Source organism: Leptodactylus fuscus, chromosome 7 (genome assembly GCF_031893055.1).
Source record: "Leptodactylus fuscus isolate aLepFus1 chromosome 7, aLepFus1.hap2, whole genome shotgun sequence".
Taxonomy (NCBI): Eukaryota; Metazoa; Chordata; class Amphibia; order Anura; family Leptodactylidae; genus Leptodactylus; species Leptodactylus fuscus.
In genome coordinates this window covers 2395974-2417062 of record NC_134271.1, presented here as the reverse complement: position 1 = coordinate 2417062, position 21089 = coordinate 2395974, and the positions used below count along the sequence as shown (strand labels likewise).

General features: G+C 49.4%; 1 protein-coding gene across 3 annotated transcripts in view; it reads left to right on the top strand.

Annotated features, from left to right (window-relative positions):
* Positions 1 to 21089, top strand: part of MAPK8IP1 (mitogen-activated protein kinase 8 interacting protein 1) — a 54804-nt gene that overhangs the window by 1485 nt on the left and 32230 nt on the right. The window contains exon 1 of one of the 3 annotated variants that reach the window (XM_075280793.1): positions 19881 to 19976. The exons of the other annotated variants lie outside the window; for them this stretch is intronic. Coding sequence (XP_075136894.1) covers positions 19924 to 19976 — 53 coding nt within the window. The 5' untranslated portion in view covers positions 19881 to 19923. Of the gene's footprint in view, positions 1 to 19880; positions 19977 to 21089 lie in introns of those variants that run through there. 3 annotated transcript variants of the gene reach the window in all.

The window sequence follows — 21089 nt, the reverse complement described above, 5'->3', positions numbered from 1 at the left end:
CGGCTCCGTACTGCATCAGATCCCCCCACGATAGACCTGTGTGTGCTGGGACTTGTAGTTCCACTCATTCTGTTCTAATATTCTATTGTCATTGGATAACCTGTCACTTGTCAAGACTTGCTGGGACTTGTAGTCTTAGCCCCGCTCTAGTCACATCAGTCTGCAGTGTCTTCCATGTTTTGTATCTGAGCTGCCACTGATACCTTAGATACCCTCAGGTTATGCTGGGACTTGTAGTGTCGGAGCAGACCGCCTGGCTCTGCTGTAGTGACTTTGTCTATTTTCTCTATTACTGACATGGCTAGTAGATCAGTTGGTGCGCTGGGACTTGTAGTTGCCCCCAGACTAGCCACAGTCTGATGTGTGCCCTGAGTGCAGCAGTCTGCTGTAGCCGTGTCCATGCCCGGGCGATGTACCAGCTCCTGGTATTTGGTAGCCTGCGGCTCGGAGCTGTCACACGGGCTCTGCTGATGGCTTCCTTGCTGGATGACTGCGTTTCACTAGGACTTACTGCAGCCTGACTGGGCCGGCAATAGGGCAATTAAAGGAGTCTGTGATAATGACCAGCAGCTCCGGCAGGACATAATGGTGCGGCAGAACCTCGTCCTGGGGGGTCATTAGAGGATCAATGCTGGGGCGCGGGGAAGCCACGGCGGAGGAACTGGAGAGCGAGGCGGACGCAATATTTGTAATCCTTCTGGTGACATCAGAGGCCACACAGGGGCCCTCAGCCAGAATCACATGTAGGAACCCCAATAGCACCTCGTCCTAATGGTCCTGTAATACTGGGCCTGTACTGGTGACATCATAGGCCACATGCTGGGGCGTGGAGAAGCCACGGCGGAGGAACTGGAGAGCAAGGCGGCTGCAATACTTGTAATGATCCTTCTGGTGACATCATAGGCCACACAGAGGCCCTCAGCCAGAATCACATGTAGGGACCCCAATAGCACCCCATCCTAATGGTCCTGTAATACTGGGCCTGTACTGGTGACATCATAGGCCACATGCTGGGGCGTGGAGAAGCCACGGCAGAGGAACTGGAGAGCAAGGCGGCTGCAATACTTGTAATGATCCTTCTGGTGACATCATAGGCCACACAGAGGCCCTCAGCCAGAATCACATGTAGGAACCCCAATAGCACCTCGTCCTAATGGTCCTGTAATACTGGGCCTGTACTGGTGACATCATAGACCACATCGGGGGCCCTAAGCAATATAGGAACCCCCAACAGGACTCCGTCCTAATGGTCCTATAACAGTGGGCCTGTACTGATGACATCATAGACCACACAGAGGCCCTCAGCCAGAATCACATGTAGGGACCCCCAATAACACCCCATCCTAATGGTCCTGTAATACTGGGCCTGTACTGGTGACATCATAGGACACATAGGGGCCCTCAGCGAGAATCACATGTAGGGACCCCCAATAACACCCCATCCTAATGGTCCTGTAATACTGGGCCTGTACTGGTGACATCATAGGACACATAGGGGCCCTCAGCGAGAATCACATGTAGGGACCCCCAATAACACCCCATCCTAATGGTCCTGTAATACTGGGCCTGTACTGGTGACATCATAGGCTACATGCTGGGGCGTGGAGAAGCCACGGCGGAGAAACTGGAGAGCGAGATGGCTGCAATACTTGTAATGGTCCTTCTGGTGACATCATAGGCTGAATAGAGACCCTCAGCCAGAATCACTTGTACAGACCCCCAATAGAACCCCGTCCTAATGGTCCTATAACACTGGGCCTGTACTGGTAGCAGAGGGGGAATCGTATTGACTCTTTACCCAGCTTTACCTAAAGATGACATCATGCGGAACTGATGAGCCAATGTGCTACCCGCTGACGGTGAGAATGAGCACAAATGTGAGTGATGTGTAAGAGTGAGGAGGAGCCGTGTGCAGACCTGTCATACAACAAGCTGCCGACATGGTGGGGGATACTTGTGCCCCTGTGTGGTTACTCCTAAAAACCCCCAAATAATGGCTTTGCAACTATAACTTGCACTAGGTTCACACCTGCGGTCGGGGTTCTGTTCGGGGTTCACTTGGGGTCGCTTTTCTTATTGCGTTTTTTAAGCGGGTTCGGGGACAGAAACCCCAAATAGATTTCAAGCCCTGGTGTGAACCCAGTCTAAGCTCTCTAAGAACGCGAGGGTGTAACCCCAGACCCTTCCTACTTGTAGTGACCGGTATATGGGGCTGCCATGTGAACGTGCTGGGATTGGACTGTAGTCAACGTTGCGGTTACGATGCCACGACTATCACTCCCGATGGCTACAGAAGTCGTTCACGTAATATTGAGGTCGCCATTTTCACGCTTCTTTCGGCCTCTTGTCTCTTCGGTTCTCTCCCACAATCTGTTATCTCAGGAGTCGGAGGCCGGAGCCGCGCCAAATATGTAACAAGGATTAAATTAGTGGTGTCTGCTGAGGGGGAGGAATAATAATAGCGAGCGGCGAGTGCGCGTCTACACGGAATATTAGGGGAATATGTGCGGCTGTATTCTGGGTGGGGGGTGAGGGGTAAGTGGTCCTGGGGAGCTGTCAGGTCTGCTGGGGGCACGAGACCACTCGCAGGGGCTTAGGGACAGGTGTGTAAGTGCCGCAACTAGCCGTAATCTAGTGCGGTCCGGATATACTTTATACTTTGTGATCCAACGTGTTTATATCATCGGTGATGTCTTATCTTATGTGTCTGTATCTAATGATGAGACGATTTTCTCCCGTGGTCACATGATCCGATCTCCTGCCATGGCCGGGGGTAGTCACGCTCTTTGAAGTAATGTCGGACAGGTCAGGGGTGTTGCTCTACTCCTGTCCCTGTCAGGAATCAGTCAAGCATGGGGGGGATTCTGGTCATCTCTTCACTCACCTGGGGAAGTGCACCTCGGCTTCACTGCGCAGGTGTCAGAGGTCCTGCGCATGCGCACTGATGGTGAGGTACTACTGTGACTTCAGTGAGTAACTGCGCAGGCGCCGGGAGTACAAGAGAGCGGGGAGTATAAAGGGTAGACATCTAGCGGGAGTATTTGCTGTAGAGGGTTGTCATCATACATGTACGAGGTGCAGAGAGGGGGTACAATGGCAGCCGGTCACCAGTACAGAAGTGGAGTCAGACATGGTGAAGTGGAGTCAGACATGGTGAAGTGGAGTCAGACGTGGTGAAGTGGAGTCAGACGTGGTGAAGTGGAGTCAGACGTGGTGAAGTGGAGTCAGACGTGGTGAAGTGGAGTCAGACGTGGTGAAGTGGAGTCAGACATGGTGAAGTGGAGTCGGACATGGTGAAGTGGAGTCAGACGTGGTGAAGTGGAGTCAGACATGGTGAAGTGGAGTCAGACGTGGTGAAGTGGAGTCAGACGTGGTGAAGTGGAGTCAGACATGGTGAAGTGGAGTCGGACATGGTGAAGTGGAGTCGGACATGGTGAAGTGGAGTCGGACGTGGTGAAGTGGAGTCAGACGTGGTGAAGTGGAGTCAGACGTGGTGAAGTGGAGTCAGACGTGGTGAAGTGGAGTCAGACGTGGTGAAGTGGAGTCAGACGTGGTGAAGTGGAGTCAGACATGGTGAAGTGGAGTCAGACATGGTGAAGTGGAGTCAGACGTGGTGAAGTGGAGTCAGACGTGGTGAAGTGGAGTCAGACGTGGTGAAGTGGAGTCGGACGTGGTGAAGTGGAGTCGGACGTGGTGAAGTGGAGTCAGACATGGTGAAGTGGAGTCAGACATGGTGAAGTGGAGTCAGACATGGTGAAGTGGAGTCAGACATGGTGAAGTGTTGTCAGGGCTTTGCCAGGAGAGAATCTTATGTAGACGGTGAGAGCAGTATTGACCTGAGATGTGGCGGCTGCGCTCGGCGTAGATAGTTCATCTCCCTGGAGGAGAAGTATTGAGTGACCTACTTCCAGTATGGAGAAGGAGGACGTGTTGTATCCGGGACTGACAGACAAGACGTCCCCCATGGCTTCATTTAGAGACTCCTCGGGCCCAGCAGACGTAATGACCTGGCAGCCTCCGACAACCCTTAGGAAACTGACCATTATTGTGTTGGGCCTGGACCTACCTCTGTGGGGGCAATGTCAGAGAGCGGGCGGCGGGGGCAGCGGCCAAACCAGCGACTCCAATTCCGCTATTTCTCCATAGCAACACACTGACTACGACTACAGGAAAGTAACCCAAGAACGGAAGATCCTCAGGGTAACGCAATGTCTAAACCTGTGCAAGTCCCACATAGTGGCGGTCACTGAAACATGCTGCTATATACACCCCCGTCCTGCAGGAGGCCTGTGTATATACTGCTTGTGGTGAGGTAATGCTGCTATATACACCCCTGTCCTGCAGGAGGCCTGTGTATATACTGCTTGTGGTGAGGTAATGGTGGTATATACACCCCCGTCCTGCAGGAGGCCTGTGTATATACTGCTTGTGGTGAGGTAATGGTGGTATATACACCCCTGTCCTGCAGGAGGCCTCTGTATATACTGCTTGTGGTGAGGTAATGGTGGTATATACACCCCCGTCATGCAGGAGGCCTCTGTATATACTGCTTGTGGTTAGGTAATGGTGGTATATACACCCCTGTCCTGCAGGAGGCCTCTGTATATACTGCTTGTGGTGAGGTAATGGTGGTATATACACCCCCGTCCTGCAGGAGGCCTCTGTATATACTGCTTGTGGTTAGGTAATGGTGGTATATACACCCCTGTCCTGCAGGAGGCCTCTGTATATACTGCTTGTGGTGAGGTAATGGTGGTATATACACCCCCGTCATGCAGGAGGCCTCTGTATATACTGCTTGTGGTGAGGTAATGGTGGTATATACACCCCTGTCCTGCAGGAGGCCTCTGTATATACTGCTTGTGGTGAGGTAATGGTGGTATATACACCCCCGTCATGCAGGAGGCCTCTGTATATACTGCTTGTGGTGAGGTAATGGTGGTATATACACCCCTGTCCTGCAGGAGGCCTCTGTATATACTGCTTGTGGTGAGGTAATGGTGGTATATACACCCCTGTCCTGCAGGAGGCCTGTGTATATACTGCTTGTGGTGAGGTAATGGTGGTATATACACCCCTGTCCTGCAGGAGGCCTCTGTATATACTGCTTGTGGTGAGGTAATGGTGGTATATACACCCCCGTCATGCAGGAGGCCTCTGTATATACTGCTTGTGGTGAGGTAATGGTGGTATATACACCCCTGTCCTGCAGGAGGCCTGTGTATATACTGCTTGTGGTGAGGTAATGGTGGTATATACACCCCTGTCCTGCAGGAGGCCTCTGTATATACTGCTTGTGGTGAGGTAATGGTGGTATATACACCCCCGTCCTGCAGGAGGCCTCTGTATATACTGCTTGTGGTGAGGTAATGGTGGTATATACACCCCTGTCCTGCAGGAGGCCTGTGTATATACTGCTTGTGGTGAGGTAATGGTGGTATATACACCCCCGTCCTGCAGGAGGCCTCTGTATATACTGCTTGTGGTGAGGTAATGGTGGTATATACACCCCTGTCCTGCAGGAGGCCTCTGTATATACTGCTTGTGGTGAGGTAATGGTGGTATATACACCCCCGTCCTGCAGGAGGCCTCTGTATATACTGCTAGTGGTGAGGTAATGGTGGTATATACACCCCTGTCCTGCAGGAGGCCTCTGTATATACTGCTTGTGGTGAGGTAATGGTGATATATACACCCCTGTCCTGCAGGAGGCCTCTGTATATACTGCTTGTGGTGAGGTAATGGTGGTATATACACCTCCGTCCTGCAGGAGGCCTCTGTATATACTGCTTGTGGTGAGGTAATGGTGATATATACACCTCCGTCCTGCAGGAGGCCTCTGTATATACTGCTAGTGGTGAGGTAATGGTGGTATATACACCCCCGTCCTGCAGGAGGCCTCTGTATATACTGCTTGTGGTGAGGTAATGGTGCTATATACACCCCTGTCCTGCAGGAGGCCTCTGTATATACTGCTAGTGGTGAGGTAATGGTGGTATATACACCCCTGTCCTGCAGGAGGCCTCTGTATATACTGCTTGTGGTGAGGTAATGGTGGTATATACACCCCTGTCCTGCAGGAGGCCTGTGTATATACTGCTTGTGGTGAGGTAATGGTGGTATATACACCCCCGTCCTGCAGGAGGCCTCTGTATATACTGCTTGTGGTGAGGTAATGGTGGTATATACACCTCCGTCCTGCAGGAGGCCTCTGTATATACTGCTTGTGGTGAGGTAATGGTGGTATATACACCCCTGTCCTGCAGGAGGCCTCTGTATATACTGCTTGTGGTGAGGTAATGGTGGTATATACACCCCCGTCCTGCAGGAGGCCTCTGTATATACTGCTAGTGGTGAGGTAATGGTGGTATATACACCCCTGTCCTGCAGGAGGCCTCTGTATATACTGCTTGTGGTGAGGTAATGGTGATATATACACCCCTGTCCTGCAGGAGGCCTCTGTATATACTGCTTGTGGTGAGGTAATGGTGGTATATACACCCCTGTCCTGCAGGAGGCCTCTGTATATACTGCTAGTGGTGAGGTAATGGTGGTATATACACCCCTGTCCTGCAGGAGGCCTCTGTATATACTGCTTGTGGTGAGGTAATGGTGGTATATACACCCCTGTCCTGCAGGAGGCCTCTGTATATACTGCTTGTGGTGAGGTAATGGTGGTATATACACCCCCGTCCTGCAGGAGGCCTCTGTATATACTGCTTGTGGTGAGGTAATGGTGGTATATACACCCCTGTCCTGCAGGAGGCCTCTGTATATACTGCTAGTGGTGAGGTAATGGTGGTATATACACCCCTGTCCTGCAGGAGGCCTCTGTATATACTGCTTGTGGTGAGGTAATGGTGGTATATACACCCCCGTCCTGCAGGAGGCCTCTGTATATACTGCTTGTGGTGAGGTAATGGTGGTATATACACCCCCGTCATGCAGGAGGCCTCTGTATATACTGCTTGTGGTTAGGTAATGGTGGTATATACACCCCCGTCCTGCAGGAGGCCTCTGTATATACTGCTTGTGGTTAGGTAATGGTGGTATATACACCCCTGTCCTGCAGGAGGCCTCTGTATATACTGCTTGTGGTGAGGTAATGGTGGTATATACACCCCCGTCCTGCAGGAGGCCTCTGTATATACTGCTTGTGGTTAGGTAATGGTGGTATATACACCCCTGTCCTGCAGGAGGCCTCTGTATATACTGCTTGTGGTGAGGTAATGGTGATATATACACCTCCGTCCTGCAGGAGGCCTCTGTATATACTGCTTGTGGTGAGGTAATGGTGGTATATACACCCCTGTCCTGCAGGAGGCCTCTGTATATACTGCTTGTGGTGAGGTAATGGTGGTATATACACCCCCGTCATGCAGGAGGCCTCTGTATATACTGCTTGTGGTTAGGTAATGGTGGTATATACACCCCCGTCCTGCAGGAGGCCTCTGTATATACTGCTTGTGGTTAGGTAATGGTGGTATATACACCCCTGTCCTGCAGGAGGCCTCTGTATATACTGCTTGTGGTGAGGTAATGGTGGTATATACACCCCCGTCCTGCAGGAGACCTCTGTATATACTGCTTGTGGTGAGGTAATGGTGGTATATACACCTCCGTCCTGCAGGAGGCCTCTGTATATACTGCTTGTGGTGAGGTAATGGTGGTATATACACCCTGTCCTGCAGGAGGCCTCTGTATATACTGCTTGTGGTGAGGTAATGGTGGTATATACACCCCTGTCCTGCAGGAGGCCTCTGTATATACTGCTTGTGGTGAGGTAATGGTGATATATACACCCCTGTCCTGCAGGAGGCCTCTGTATATACTGCTTGTGGTGAGGTAATGGTGGTATATACACCCCTGTCCTGCAGGAGGCCTCTGTATATACTGCTTGTGGTGAGGTAATGGTGGTATATACACCCCTGTCCTGCAGGAGGCCTCTGTATATACTGCTTGTGGTGAGGTAATGGTGGTATATACACCCTGTCCTGCAGGAGGCCTCTGTATATACTGCTTGTGGTGAGGTAATGGTGGTATATACACCCTGTCCTGCAGGAGGCCTCTGTATATACTGCTTGTGGTGAGGTAATGGTGGTATATACACCCCTGTCCTGCAGGAGGCCTCTGTATATACTGCTTGTGGTGAGGTAATGGTGGTATATACACCCCTGTCCTGCAGGAGACCTCTGTATATACTGCTTGTGGTGAGGTAATGGTGGTATATACACCCTGTCCTGCAGGAGGCCTCTGTATATACTGCTTGTGGTGAGGTAATGGTGGTATATACACCCTGTCCTGCAGGAGGCCTCTGTATATACTGCTTGTGGTGAGGTAATGGTGGTATATACACCCCTGTCCTGCAGGAGGCCTCTGTATATACTGCTTGTGGTGAGATAATGCTGCTATATACACCCCTGTCCTGCAGGAGGCCTGTGTATATACTGCTTGTGGTGAGGTAATGGTGGTATATACACCCCCGTCCTGCAGGAGGCCTCTGTATATACTGCTTGTGGTTAGGTAATGGTGGTATATACACCCCTGTCCTGCAGGAGACCTCTGTATATACTGCTTGTGGTGAGGTAATGGTGATATATACACCTCCGTCCTGCAGGAGGCCTCTGTATATACTGCTAGTGGTGAGGTAATGGTGGTATATACACCCCTGTCCTGCAGGAGGCCTCTGTATATACTGCTTGTGGTGAGGTAATGGTGGTATATACACCCCCGTCATGCAGGAGGCCTCTGTATATACTGCTTGTGGTTAGGTAATGGTGGTATATACACCCCTGTCCTGCAGGAGGCCTCTGTATATACTGCTTGTGGTGAGGTAATGGTGGTATATACACCCCCGTCCTGCAGGAGGCCTCTGTATATACTGCTTGTGGTTAGGTAATGGTGGTATATACACCCCTGTCCTGCAGGAGGCCTCTGTATATACTGCTTGTGGTGAGGTAATGGTGGTATATACACCCCCGTCCTGCAGGAGACCTCTGTATATACTGCTTGTGGTGAGGTAATGGTGGTATATACACCCCCGTCCTGCAGGAGGCCTCTGTATATACTGCTTGTGGTGAGGTAATGGTGGTATATACACCCCTGTCCTGCAGGAGGCCTCTGTATATACTGCTAGTGGTTAGGTAATGGTGGTATATACACCCCTGTCCTGCAGGAGGCCTCTGTATATACTGCTTGTGGTGAGGTAATGGTGGTATATACACCCCCGTCCTGCAGGAGGCCTCTGTATATACTGCTTGTGGTGAGGTAATGGTGGTATATACACCCCCGTCCTGCAGGAGGCCTCTGTATATACTGCTTGTGGTGAGATAATGGTGGTATATACACCCCTGTCCTGCAGGAGGCCTCTGTATATACTGCTTGTGGTGAGGTAATGGTGGTATATACACCCCCGTCCTGCAGGAGGCCTCTGTATATACTGCTTGTGGTGAGATAATGGTGGTATATACACCCCTGTCCTGCAGGAGGCCTCTGTATATACTGCTAGTGGTGAGGTAATGGTGGTATATACACCCCTGTCCTGCAGGAGGCCTCTGTATATACTGCTTGTGGTGAGGTAATGGTGGTATATACACCCCTGTCCTGCAGGAGGCCTCTGTATATACTGCTTGTGGTGAGGTAATGGTGGTATATACACCCCTGTCCTGCAGGAGGCCTCTGTATATACTGCTTGTGGTGAGATAATGCTGCTATATACACCCCTGTCCTGCAGGAGGCCTCTGTATATACTGCTTGTGGTGAGGTAATGGTGGTATATACACCCCTGTCCTGCAGGAGGCCTGTGTATATACTGCTTGTGGTGAGGTAATGGTGGTATATACACCTCCGTCCTGCAGGAGGCCTGTGTATATACTGCTTGTGGTGAGGTAATGGTGGTATATACACCTCCGTCCTGCAGGAGGCCTCTGTATATACTGCTAGTGGTGAGGTAATGGTGGTATATACACCCCTGTCCTGCAGGAGGCCTCTGTATATACTGCTTGTGGTTAGATAATGCTGCTATATACACCCCTGTCCTGCAGGAGGCCTGTGTATATACTGCTTGTGGTGAGGTAATGGTGGTATATACACCCCCGTCATGCAGGAGGCCTCTGTATATACTGCTTGTGGTTAGGTAATGGTGGTATATACACCCCCGTCCTGCAGGAGGCCTCTGTATATACTGCTTGTGGTTAGGTAATGGTGGTATATACACCCCTGTCCTGCAGGAGGCCTCTGTATATACTGCTTGTGGTGAGGTAATGGTGGTATATACACCCCCGTCCTGCAGGAGACCTCTGTATATACTGCTTGTGGTGAGGTAATGGTGGTATATACACCCCCGTCCTGCAGGAGGCCTCTGTATATACTGCTTGTGGTGAGGTAATGGTGGTATATACACCCCTGTCCTGCAGGAGGCCTCTGTATATACTGCTTGTGGTGAGGTAATGGTGGTATATACACCCCTGTCCTGCAGGAGGCCTCTGTATATACTGCTTGTGGTGAGATAATGCTGCTATATACACCCCTGTCCTGCAGGAGGCCTCTGTATATACTGCTTGTGGTGAGGTAATGGTGGTATATACACCCCTGTCCTGCAGGAGGCCTGTGTATATACTGCTTGTGGTGAGGTAATGGTGGTATATACACCTCCGTCCTGCAGGAGGCCTGTGTATATACTGCTTGTGGTGAGGTAATGGTGGTATATACACCTCCGTCCTGCAGGAGGCCTCTGTATATACTGCTAGTGGTGAGGTAATGGTGGTATATACACCCCTGTCCTGCAGGAGGCCTCTGTATATACTGCTTGTGGTGAGATAATGCTGCTATATACACCCCTGTCCTGCAGGAGGCCTCTGTATATACTGCTTGTGGTTAGGTAATGGTGGTATATACACCCCTGTCCTGCAGGAGGCCTCTGTATATACTGCTTGTGGTGAGGTAATGGTGGTATATACACCCCCGTCCTGCAGGAGACCTCTGTATATACTGCTTGTGGTGAGGTAATGGTGGTATATACACCCCCGTCCTGCAGGAGGCCTCTGTATATACTGCTTGTGGTGAGGTAATGGTGGTATATACACCCCTGTCCTGCAGGAGGCCTCTGTATATACTGCTAGTGGTGAGGTAATGGTGGTATATACACCCCTGTCCTGCAGGAGGCCTCTGTATATACTGCTTGTGGTGAGGTAATGGTGGTATATACACCCCCGTCCTGCAGGAGGCCTCTGTATATACTGCTTGTGGTGAGGTAATGGTGGTATATACACCCCCGTCATGCAGGAGGCCTCTGTATATACTGCTTGTGGTGAGGTAATGGTGGTATATACACCCCTGTCCTGCAGGAGGCCTCTGTATATACTGCTTGTGGTGAGATAATGCTGCTATATACACCCCTGTCCTGCAGGAGGCCTCTATATATACTGCTTGTGGTGAGGTAATGGTGGTATATACACCCCTGTCCTGCAGGAGGCCTGTGTATATACTGCTTGTGGTGAGGTAATGGTGGTATATACACCTCCGTCCTGCAGGAGGCCTGTGTATATACTGCTTGTGGTGAGGTAATGGTGGTATATACACCTCCGTCCTGCAGGAGGCCTCTGTATATACTGCTTGTGGTGAGGTAATGGTGGTATATACACCCCCGTCCTGCAGGAGGCCTCTGTATATACTGCTTGTGGTGAGGTAATGGTGGTATATACACCCCTGTCCTGCAGGAGGCCTCTGTATATACTGCTTGTGGTGAGGTAATGGTGGTATATACACCCCCGTCCTGCAGGAGGCCTCTGTATATACTGCTTGTGGTGAGGTAATGGTGGTATATACACCCCTGTCCTGCAGGAGGCCTCTGTATATACTGCTTGTGGTGAGGTAATGGTGGTATATACACCCCCGTCCTGCAGGAGACCTCTGTATATACTGCTTGTGGTGAGGTAATGGTGGTATATACACCCCTGTCTTGCAGGAGGCCTCTATATATACTGCTTGTGGTGAGGTAATGGTGGTATATACACCCCCGTCCTGCAGGAGGCCTGTGTATATACTGCTTGTGGTGAGGTAATGGTGGTATATACACCCCTGTCCTGCAGGAGGCCTCTGTATATACTGCTTGTGGTGAGGTAATGGTGGTATATACACCCCCGTCCTGCAGGAGGCCTCTGTATATACTGCTTGTGGTTAGGTAATGGTGGTATATACACCCCTGTCTTGCAGGAGGCCTCTGTATATACTGCTTGTGGTGAGGTAATGGTGATATATACACCTCCGTCCTGCAGGAGGCCTCTGTATATACTGCTTGTGGTGAGGTAATGGTGGTATATACACCCCTGTCCTGCAGGAGGCCTCTGTATATACTGCTTGTGGTGAGGTAATGGTGGTATATACACCCCCGTCATGCAGGAGGCCTCTGTATATACTGCTTGTGGTTAGGTAATGGTGGTATATACACCCCCGTCCTGCAGGAGGCCTCTGTATATACTGCTTGTGGTTAGGTAATGGTGGTATATACACCCCTGTCCTGCAGGAGGCCTCTGTATATACTGCTTGTGGTGAGGTAATGGTGGTATATACACCCCCGTCCTGCAGGAGACCTCTGTATATACTGCTTGTGGTGAGGTAATGGTGGTATATACACCCCCGTCCTGCAGGAGGCCTCTGTATATACTGCTTGTGGTGAGGTAATGGTGGTATATACACCCCTGTCCTGCAGGAGGCCTCTGTATATACTGCTTGTGGTGAGGTAATGGTGGTATATACACCCCTGTCCTGCAGGAGGCCTCTGTATATACTGCTTGTGGTGAGATAATGCTGCTATATACACCCCTGTCCTGCAGGAGGCCTCTGTATATACTGCTTGTGGTGAGGTAATGGTGGTATATACACCCCTGTCCTGCAGGAGGCCTGTGTATATACTGCTTGTGGTGAGGTAATGGTGGTATATACACCTCCGTCCTGCAGGAGGCCTGTGTATATACTGCTTGTGGTGAGGTAATGGTGGTATATACACCTCCGTCCTGCAGGAGGCCTCTGTATATACTGCTAGTGGTGAGGTAATGCTGCTATATACACCCCTGTCCTGCAGGAGGCCTCTGTATATACTGCTTGTGGTGAGATAATGCTGCTATATACACCCCTGTCCTGCAGGAGGCCTCTGTATATACTGCTTGTGGTTAGGTAATGGTGGTATATACACCCCTGTCCTGCAGGAGGCCTCTGTATATACTGCTTGTGGTGAGGTAATGGTGGTATATACACCCCCGTCCTGCAGGAGACCTCTGTATATACTGCTTGTGGTGAGGTAATGGTGGTATATACACCCCCGTCCTGCAGGAGGCCTCTGTATATACTGCTTGTGGTGAGGTAATGGTGGTATATACACCCCTGTCCTGCAGGAGGCCTCTGTATATACTGCTAGTGGTGAGGTAATGGTGGTATATACACCCCTGTCCTGCAGGAGGCCTCTGTATATACTGCTTGTGGTGAGGTAATGGTGGTATATACACCCCCGTCCTGCAGGAGGCCTCTGTATATACTGCTTGTGGTGAGGTAATGGTGGTATATACACCCCCGTCATGCAGGAGGCCTCTGTATATACTGCTTGTGGTGAGATAATGCTGCTATATACACCCCTGTCCTGCAGGAGGCCTCTATATATACTGCTTGTGGTGAGGTAATGGTGGTATATACACCCCTGTCCTGCAGGAGGCCTGTGTATATACTGCTTGTGGTGAGGTAATGGTGGTATATACACCTCCGTCCTGCAGGAGGCCTGTGTATATACTGCTTGTGGTGAGGTAATGGTGGTATATACACCTCCGTCCTGCAGGAGGCCTCTGTATATACTGCTTGTGGTGAGGTAATGGTGGTATATACACCCCCGTCCTGCAGGAGGCCTCTGTATATACTGCTTGTGGTGAGGTAATGGTGGTATATACACCCCTGTCCTGCAGGAGGCCTCTGTATATACTGCTTGTGGTGAGGTAATGGTGGTATATACACCCCCGTCCTGCAGGAGGCCTCTGTATATACTGCTTGTGGTGAGGTAATGGTGGTATATACACCCCTGTCCTGCAGGAGGCCTCTGTATATACTGCTTGTGGTGAGGTAATGGTGGTATATACACCCCCGTCCTGCAGGAGACCTCTGTATATACTGCTTGTGGTGAGGTAATGGTGGTATATACACCCCTGTCCTGCAGGAGGCCTCTGTATATACTGCTTGTGGTGAGGTAATGGTGGTATATACACCCCTGTCCTGCAGGAGGCCTCTGTATATACTGCTTGTGGTGAGGTAATGGTGGTATATACACCCCTGTCCTGCAGGAGGCCTCTGTATATACTGCTTGTGGTGAGGTAATGGTGGTATATACACCCCTGTCCTGCAGGAGGCCTCTGTATATACTGCTTGTGGTGAGGTAATGGTGGTATATACACCCCTGTCCTGCAGAAGGCCTCTGTATATACTGCTTGTGGTGAGGTAATGGTGGTATATACACCTCCGTCCTGCAGGAGGCCTCTGTATATACTGCTTGTGGTGAGGTAATGGTGGTATATACACCCCTGTCCTGCAGGAGGCCTCTGTATATACTGCTTGTGGTGAGGTAATGGTGGTATATACACCTCCGTCCTGCAGGAGGCCTGTGTATATACTGCTTGTGGTGAGGTAATGGTGATATATACACCTCCGTCCTGCAGGAGGCCTCTGTATATACTGCTTGTGGTGAGGTAATGGTGGTATATACACCCTGTCCTGCAGGAGGCCTGTGTATATACTGCTTGTGGTGAGGTAATGGTGGTATATACACCCCTGTCCTGCAGGAGGCCTCTGTATATACTGCTTGTGGTGAGGTAATGGTGGTATATACACCCCCGTCCTGCAGGAGGCCTCTGTATATACTGCTTGTGGTGAGGTAATGGTGGTATATACACCCCTGTCCTGCAGGAGGCCTCTGTATATACTGCTTGTGGTGAGGTAATGGTGGTATATACACCCCTGTCCTGCAGGAGGCCTCTGTATATACTGCTTGTGGTGAGGTAATGGTGGTATATACACCCCTGTCCTGCAGGAGGCCTCTGTATATACTGCTTGTGGTGAGGTAATGGTGGTATCCGATCACTTTCGCTCCTCTCCATTATCTGCTGCGGTTTGCAGGAAGGTAAATGGCTTCTGTAGAAGAGACGGGAAAAGATTCCTCCAGAGGGACCGAAAAATTGTTACTCATTTCCAGAGTCTTCTGTGTAACGAGGCGGCTGGAAAACTGGTAACATAGAAGCGGCAGCTAGATAGATAACACCGCGGAGGATAAGACCGCAAGAAGACACCGGAGGAGACGGGAGGAGGGCGAAAGAGTCTTATAGACTGCTGTAATATAATACAACCGCCATATCAGTGAGTGTGACATCACTGTGTGTATTATCCTGTACTGTGACATCACTGTGTGTATTATCTCTGTACTGTGACATCACTGTGTGTATTATCTCTGTACTGTGACATCACTGTGTGTATTATCTCTGTACTGTGACATCACTGTGTGTATTATCCTGTACTGTGACATCACTGTGTGTACTATCCTGTACTGTGACATCACTGTGTGTATTATCTCTGTACTGTGACATCACTGTGTGTATTATCCTGTACTGTGACATCACTGTGTGTATTATCCTGTACTGTGACATCACTGTGTGTATTATCTCTGTACTGTGACATCACTGTGTGTATTATCTCTGTACTGTGACATCACTGTGTGTATTATCGCTGTACTGTGACATCACTGTGTGTATTATCTCTGTACTGTGACATCACTGTGTGTATTATCCTGTACCGTGACATCACTGTGTGTATTATCTCTGTACTGTGACATCACTGTGTGTATTATCCTGTACTGTGACATCACTGTGTGTATTATCCTGTACTATGACATCACTCTGTGTATTATCTCTGTACTGTGACATCACTGTGTGTATTATCCTGTACTGTGACATCACTGTGTGTATTATCCCTGTACTGTGACATCACTGTGTGTATTATCCTGTACTGTGACATCACTGTGTGTATTATCCCTGTACTGTGACATCACTGTGTGTATTATCCTGTACTGTGACATCACTGTGTGTATTATCTCTGTACTGTGACATCACTGTGTGTATTATCCTGTACTGTGACATCACTGTGTGTATTATCTCTGTACTGTGACATCACTGTGTGTATTATCTCTGTACTGTGACATCACTGTGTGTATTATCTCTGTACTGTGACATCACTGTGTGTATTATCCTGTACTGTGACATCACTGTGTGTATTATCCTGTACTGTGACATCACTGTGTGTATTATCCTGTACTGTGACATCACTGTGTGTATTATCTCTGTACTGTGACATCACTGTGTGTATTATCCTGTACTGTGACATCACTGTGTGTATTATCTCTGTACTGTGACATCACTGTGTGTATTATCCTGTACTGTGACATCACTGTGTGTATTATCTCTGTACTGTGACATCACTGTGTGTATTATCTCTGTACTGTGACATCACTGTGTGTATTATCTCTGTACTGTGACATCACTGTGTGTATTATCCTGTACTGTGACATCACTGTGTGTATTATCCCTGTACTGTGACATCACTGTGTGTATTATCCTGTACTGTGACATCACTGTGTGTATTATCCCTGTACTGTGACATCACTGTGTGTATTATCTCCTCTCTGCCGCCATCTTTTCTCTCTGCCCTCCCTCTCCGCTGACCGCTCTCCTTTCCCGCCATCTCTTTGCCCTTTTTCCTTCATTTATTGCCAAGTGTCAGGATAATTGGATTTCGTGTCGGAGCGCGTGTTCCTGACCATGAAGCGCCGTCCGAGAGGAATAAATATCCATAAAACCATTTATGAGATCGCGCTGACACCGGCGTGGAAATAGCGGTGATTTGTTTACACTGTTGAGAGAGGTGAATGAAGAAGAGTGATGTCATACTGTAATGAGTAGCGATTCCGCCATCCCCCCCCCCCCCCCCCCCTTATCGACCACTCACATCAGTCACCTCCTGTCTAGGAAAGGAATTGATCCAGCAGATGAGGCCACTACAGTGTGAACAAGGCCGTGGTTACAGTTGCACAATTCTGATGTCATCTCTTGTGATCAGTTATCTGTGATGTCATCGCTTGTGGTCAGTTATCTGTGATGTCATCGCCTGTGATCAGTTATCTGTGATGTCATCGCTTGTGGTCCGTTATCTGTGATGTCATCACTTCAGTACAGTATTATAGAAATGGAGGTTCCAGCTTATCTTATGTGAGAAGCTCCTGGGGGATATTTGGGGCGCCCCTCTCCTCCGTCCCCTAATACCTTATGGACCCCAAGTATTTCTGAGATATTTTCGGGGTTCTTCTTAGTAAATGAGGGAAGGGCTTATAATTATACTTGGAGAGCTGGTGGATTTCATTGGCTGCGGCCGGGCCCCTCTGGTTTTGCCCCATATGTCTGACACATGAAGAGACTCCCAGACTTGGGGGGGGGGGATGCCGGAGCTTTCCGCGGTTTTTGGGGGTCGCTCCTACTTCCAGGACCTTCCAGAGCTTCCTGGAGTGGTGGCATGTCTGTATATAATGTCCCATGATTCTTATGTAGGGGGGAATGCTATAGGGAACCGTATCTCCTGCAGCGCCACCACAGGTGAAATGAAGTATTACACAGCCCCCAGTAAACCAATGAGCTGTCAGTGTCATCTATGCTGAGGCCCTCTGTAGTCCCCGAGATCTGGGTGGGGGTCAGCGTTCCGCCATCTGGACCCCACTACTCATGGAGCGATTAACCCATTATCTGCCCCGACATTCCCATCACATTATATCCCTGCGGTTTGGTGAGTGCCGAGAATTGGACGACTAATGCTCATAATGTGTGTAATGTATAGTCAGGACTTAAAGGGCTTGTCCAGGATGTATGTATATATAATTATCTGATCTGTGAGGACTGACTGGTGGCCCCTGCACAGATCAGCTGTCTGGGGCCACGTCTGACACCTGTACAGTGCACCCTGTATAGTGGCCGGGGCTGGTACTGCAGCTGGGCATGGCCATGTGACCAATGGATGTGATGTCACTGACATGAGAAGAGGCAGCTGATCGGCACGGACCTGGGTGTCAGACTTTACTGATGTAATATTAATGACCTATCCTAGGAACGGATGAATGACATCATAGCCAGAGAACATCCCTTTACTTTAGGTCTGTGCACTAGATCTTCCTGTGACTACCCCAGCTCATGTAACCATATGTACAGTCCTGTAGTCACCCACACAGGTTGTCAGGTAGTTGCTAGGTAACTTAAAGTATCAAACACACCAGAATGTATCAACAATCACAGATATTATGTATCTAATACTAATGATGTTACGTTTATGCTGTTACTGCGGCGCTAAATCCCAGCAGCCAATCAGCTGTCAGCGTTTATGTGACGTATAGGTGACAATGATGACTCTCATCCCTCGTCATTGTCATCCTTCAGAGTTACTGGAGGATTCGGAGCCTCATCATCCATATCAGAGATTGTGTGTGCGTTATTATTGTGTTGTGTCATAGTCATCCACTGGGAGGCGCTGTGTCACATACACTCACATACACAGGGATCTCAATGGGAGAACAATGTGGGGTTTTAGAGGAGAGCTACAAGTTACGTGGCAGCCTGGGATGTGCAATGATATAACGTGGACTGGGATGTACAATGATACGTGGCAGCCTGAAATGTACAGAGATACGTGGCAGTCTGAGATGTACAGAGATACGTGGCAGCCTGGGATGTGCGATGATACGTGGCAGTCTAGGATATGCACTGATACACGGCAGTCTAGGATTTACAGTAATACGTGGCAGTCTCAGTCTTATGATGATACGTGGCAGCCTGGGATATACAGTGATACGTGGCAGTCTAGGATGTATGACGACACGTAGTATATAACGTCATGTGATGGTCGCTGCTGTCGGATTACATTTGGTTGCATTTTGCGTGGCCTAGGTTGTGACTATTGTTTGGCCACGGCGCTCGCACCAACACTCACAAGAGACTTTTGCACAACTTGAGTTTCTGCAGAGTATCGCACCTTGCATCAGATATTGTCAGGGGTAATATTGATCTCCATCCTATATAATATACGTACCCTGCTATAGGAGGGCAAAGCTACACAGATATACAGTAACTGCTTTGTTATGGCACCATATAAATTTACTAGTGTCTCTCTTCCGGGTCCTTCCACCATCAGTGATTGTGACAGATATATACCCCTATATATATACCCCTATATATACCCCTATATCTGTGCCGGGCACTTACTGGCTGTGGCTGAGGTCCAGTTATGGGGTATCTGTGATGTCACGGTGTTATAGGGACCTCATTGGCTCTATAGGTTAATGGCGGCATGTACGGCTGCTGTACCGCTATGGGGTATCTGTGGCTGTCCTACTAATATAGGGGTCCCTGCCTATAGCAGCCTGGAGGCCATATAGGGGGACAACTGGAGGATTTGCTATAGGTTTGGCTCCAGAAGGTTCTCGCTACACCCCGTGTCCATCCTATGACAGGCAGGCCTGCTGGGTGATGTAGTCCTCCTGCTCTGAGGCCTAGAGGCGACTTCCCCTACAATGTGATTGTATTAGATTGAATGACTTGTGAGATCTTGTAGGAGATGGCGGGCTGGGTGCAGCGTCTTGGCGTCCATTATTCAGCCTCCTGGAGGCCGGAGAGATAACCGCTTATCGACCCCCAGACAGACAGAGCTTGGCTGCTCGCTGAAACCAAACACCGGCCAGATTGTGCTGTTGTCAGACACTTGCTGCCATGTATATTTAATGAGCAGAGATGCGCAGCGGAGAGGACGAGAGCGCAGCAGTGTCTTGTAGGGAGGCAGCGGGGTAAGGCGGAGGCCTCCGAGCAGATGGAATCTAGTGAGGATGACGCCAGCTGGATGGAGAACCAGTGGGAGGAATGGTAGGTCGCTCCGCGGCCCGGCAGGGTCTCATGGTGCTGGATATATATAGTGTATTACTCTGCTCTGTATACTGTATACACTCCATAGGGTCTCATGGTGCTGGATATATATAGTGTATTACTCTGCTCTGTATACTATATACACTCCATAGGGTCTCCTGCTGCTGGATATATATAGTGTATTACTCTGCTCTGTATACTATATACACTCCATAGGGTCTCCTGCTGCTGGATATATATAGTGTATTACTCTGCTCTGTATACTATATACACTCCATAGGGTCTCTATGTCTATACGGTTCCCTGGTCAGATTTATTATAGACCGTATCATGGTAACTTTAACTCTTACCTGTCCTGCTGACTTGGTGATGTTATATCGTCCGTATGGCGAAAACTCGTAACTGTTTGACTCTTCCGTGATGAGCGATGTTGTGCGTCATGTATGACCTCAGGTCATGTGGTTGTGAAGGGGTTAAATCTTCATACTGCTGGGGGGGGAGGGGTCTGCAAATAGAAAAATAACTGATTCAAGATGGCGGCTGATAAGGTCATGATGAGGTGTAATATATATAGTGTAATGGCGGGACACAAGTGTCTACATATATACAGTGTGTACACCGGGGTGGATATATAGCGAGAGAGAGAGAGAGATGACAGAATAGAGAAGAGAAAGACACTGAAGACACTGAGCTGCCGGATAAAGGAAGAATAAACTCCAGATTATTGGATGGTCAGGAAAAGTATTCTTGGCAACCTGGAAGACCCTCTACTTACTTTTCCTCTTCTTCTCTTTTTTCTTCCTTTTTCTCCCTCTTCCTCTCCTTCCTCCTCTTCTTCTTCCTCTCCTTCCTCCTCCTCTTCTTCTTCCTCTTCTTCTCCTTCCTCCTCTTCTTCCTCCTTCTCCTTCTTCCTCTTCTTCTTCCTCTTCTCCTTCTTCTCCTCCTTCTCCTTCTTCCTCTTCTTCTTCCTCTTCTCCTTCTTCTTCTCCTTCTTCTTCCTCTCCTTCCTCTTCTTCTTCTTCCTCCTCCTTCTTCTTCCTCCTCCTTCTTCTTCCTCCTCCTTCTTCCTCTCCTTCCTCCTCTTCTTCTTCTTCTTCTTCTTCTTCTTCTTCT